Source organism: Cucurbita pepo, chromosome LG15 (genome assembly GCF_002806865.2).
Source record: "Cucurbita pepo subsp. pepo cultivar mu-cu-16 chromosome LG15, ASM280686v2, whole genome shotgun sequence".
Lineage (NCBI taxonomy): Eukaryota > Viridiplantae > Streptophyta > Magnoliopsida > Cucurbitales > Cucurbitaceae > Cucurbita > Cucurbita pepo.
In genome coordinates this window covers 370,436-374,133 of record NC_036652.1, presented here as the reverse complement: position 1 = coordinate 374,133, position 3,698 = coordinate 370,436, and the positions used below count along the sequence as shown (strand labels likewise).

Here is a 3,698-nt window from a genome sequence, read left to right as displayed (position 1 = left end):
GGTTTTCATACATAAATCTTTCTACCCAGATTTGTTCTCACACATGAATTGAAGAGATTCGAGGTAGAATATACAGCAGAATTCTCCACCCACTAACAATTCCTTCTGATTCACTAGTACATTCGTTCTCTTAAATACCTTCCTTATACATGTAAGCCACAGACTCCCTAGAATTTCCCCCTTTACTGTATGCAGGAAATTTGTTACTAAATGATAAGTTCCCTCTCCTAATTTGATACTACTCCGAGCAAAAAGACGATATGTAGTCAACTTGACCCGACAAATATCCTAACAGAAAGTCCTAGAGGAAAAAACACATATACTTGACAGATTATCCTGAAAATTCTAATAAATATGAAGTTTAGGAAGGAATGAATTCAAGCCATAGTGACATCTACCTATACAATCAAGCAGCAAGAGATGTTTGTCTATTGAGTTACATGAAAATTGGTCCAAACAAAAATCAAGTGTAGAATTAGAAAACCAAATAAATCGTGTAACCAATAGTTGTATCGCATAGAAGAATAGTAACTAAAGCCATAACCATCTAGTTTTGTTTTTCATAATTATGCTGGTTTCTGGAGATTTCCTTACACCTGGGGTTTATCAACTAGTCACATTTTATGCCATAATTAACGTTGAGAGATCGCCATAAACCTCTAATTCATAAATATCCATAAATATCGTTAGGAATAACAACTCTTCAATATGGTATGATATTGTCCACTTTGAGCATAAACTCCCATGGTTTTGCTTTTGGTTTCCCCAAAAGGACCCATGGAGATGTATTCCTTACCGCCCATGATCATTCCCTAAATCAGCTGGGACTCTCTCCCAACCATCCTCTCCTCGAACAAAGTACATAACAGAACCTTTTTTGAGGCCTATGGAGCCCTCGAACCTCCCCTTAGTTGAGGCTCAACTCCTTCTCTGGAGTCCTCGAACAAAGTACACCCTTTGTTCAATACTTAAGTCACTTTTGGACTACACCTTCGAGGCTCACAACTTCTTTGTTCAACAATTGAGGATTCTTTAGACATGGCTAAGTTAAGGGCATGACTCTATACCATGTTAGAAATAAAGACTCTCGACAATAGTATGATATTGTCCACTTTGAGCATAAACTCTCATGGGTGCTAGACTATCTTGAATAAGACCAAAATCGATACCATGAAAGGAATAACGACTCTCCACAATAGTATGATATTGTCATAAACTTTCATGGCTTTGCTTTTGGTTTTCCCAAAAGGGTTTGCCCAAAAGGCCTCAAACCAATTGAGACATATTGGCCTCAAACCAATTGAGACATATTCCAACTCTAGAGACTCCCTCCCAACAATCCTCAACAAATACCCAGATAGATTTATTAAGCAGTCTTATAACCTTCATGATTTTATACGATAATGATAGCTTCTCACTCAGTGACCTATCCAAGCACGAAAAACCTAACAATCTGTTAAGGGAGAAATAATGCAAACATCAGTAGATTATACAAACATTACGAGAAGGATGATAAATCATATCGCAAAAGGGATGAACGGGTATGATCAAGCTCTATCAACCAATCAACCTATCTAAGCAATGACCAAATACAGCTAGCTAATGAATTAAATACGCTTTGAAATCATCGTAGACAGATATGAGGGCGAGAAGTACAAGAAAGATCGAGATTTACCAAGCTTAGCAACCAAGCTTCAAACTTCGATTAAGCAATCCATATCCATTTCTAGCGTAAGAGAAACGAAACGTTTCCAGATAATTGGTGCAGTCGGACTGGCCGTAGAAATCATGGCTTGAAAACCGAAATTGACGCTCCTAATTGATCACAGAATTTCCATTAAAAACTAAGCTGAGTGATACATCAACTTGGGAAAAAGGTCTACAAGTAAACAAGTAAAAGAAACTCGAAAAGTCTGAAGTAAACTCCTCTATAGCATGGGATGTAAGGCTCTGTACACCCACACAAGGATAACGGATTTACAGGACCGCCGCTAGTTTCCTTCTATCTCATTTACTTCCTTCCTCTTCTTGCCGGAGCCTTTCTCGCCGGCGATTTCACTTTCTTAGACTTAACGCTTTTCGCCGGAGCCTTCTTGGCCACCGGTGCTTTCTTCACCGCCGGTTTCGGAACAGGTGCCTTATTCCCTGGTGAGGATCTCGTGGATGTCCTAGCAACCTTGGCGGGATTCTCCTTGGCTTTCGGCTTGGGAGCAGCTTTAGTCTTCGCTGCAGCTTTCGGCTTCGCAACCGCACTGCTCTTTGCCTTGGCGGGAGCAGGTTTAGGTTTAGGTTTAGGAGCAGCCTTGGGTTTAGCAGCCGTCTTGGGCTTCGGCTTCGCTGCTGGTTTCGGCTTTGCTGCCGGTTTAGCCACAGCCTTGGTCTTCACCGCCGCTTTAGGTTTCGGCTTGGCAGCAACAGGCTTCTTCTTCGCAGGAGAAGCAGGCTTCGAAGCTGCCAATTTCGCTGGCAGAAGCTTGAACGAGCTCTTAACCTTCACCAGCTTCCCGGAAGCAACAAGTTTCTTCAAATGGAATAACAAAAGCTTCTTAAAGTTCGGAGGAAGTTGCTTCTGCTTCTCCTCAATGAATTTCGTAATCGCATACTGACTCGAACCAGTCCTCTCCTTCAACGTGACAATCGCATCCTTAATCATCTGAAATCAAAACATCAAACCAAATCAACAAAACAGATCCATTACACCAAACATGAATCCGAAAGAAAATTATGTTCTAAACTCCAAACTCAATTCAGCAACACACCTCTTCATATGGAGGATGAGTTGGGGGATTTCTAGATCTTTTAGGCGCAGCAGGCTTCTTCTCTTTAGATTCTTTGGATTTCTTCGACTTCGCGGCCTTTTTCACAGGACTTTCTCCGGCTGGTTCGGCGTTGGCCGGCTCTGCCGCAGACTCCACCGCCAAAACTGGCTCCTCAGTAGCCATTGATGTAGAAACAAGATCAAATTCCACAAACCAGGAGTAGAATTCGGAAATGGAAAGATGATCGGAACAAAAATTGGGATCTAGAGAAACGAGAGAGATATATGAAATGTTACTGGTAATTTCGTTGAGTGGGTTTGGCTAAAATGTTTAGGCTTAAATAGTCGGCTTGTCATGTTCATCGCAAGGAAGCTGAGATCTGATTGGCAAATACGCCTATCACGCGGATCGCTACCTTTTCCAAGTTTAAATTATGGTCGTTCGATCAAACATCATCGACGGCTGATAGCGCCAGATTTGGGTGGCTTTGATGGAGGAGTTTGGATGGGGAGGTGTTTGAGATGAATTGAGTGTGCTTTTAAGCTTGATTAATATGAGCATAACTTAGGCTACACTTAATAGATTTAAATGGGGTTTTTTTCATTTTGTAGCTTATTACATTAGCTTTCTAATGAATATTTATTCATGTCATTTGGTTAAGAAATTGAAGAGATATTTGATTTTGAATGTGGAATGGTCATGACTAGGGTTTATCATGATGCTATTGTGGTTTAGGGCAAATTTTAGGACAATGCTTCAAATAAAAACTTGAAATTTTCATTCCAACTAGTAGTATCTTAGTTAACGAGTCCAACGAAACAAAAATCGAAAAAAACCGATACCGTTTCGATACAAAATTATTACTCGAAACATCACTGAAGTTGAACATGTATGATATGAGTATAAACCCTAAATCTGTGAAAAGATTCATTTTCACCC

At 40.4% G+C, this 3,698-nt stretch overlaps 1 protein-coding gene across 1 annotated transcript; it reads right to left on the bottom strand.

The window, feature by feature from the left end:
• Window positions 1-1,793: 1,793 nt before the first annotated feature.
• Window positions 1,794-3,069, bottom strand: LOC111811618 (histone H1-like). Its single transcript, XM_023698555.1, has 2 exons — window positions 2,760-3,069; window positions 1,794-2,653 (listed from the first exon to the last, which is right to left on the bottom strand). The coding sequence occupies exons 1-2, from the start codon at window positions 2,940-2,942 to the stop codon at window positions 2,012-2,014; spliced, it is 825 nt and encodes a 274-aa protein (XP_023554323.1). The 5' UTR covers window positions 2,943-3,069; the 3' UTR covers window positions 1,794-2,011.
• Between the last annotated feature and the right edge of the window lie 629 nt (window positions 3,070-3,698).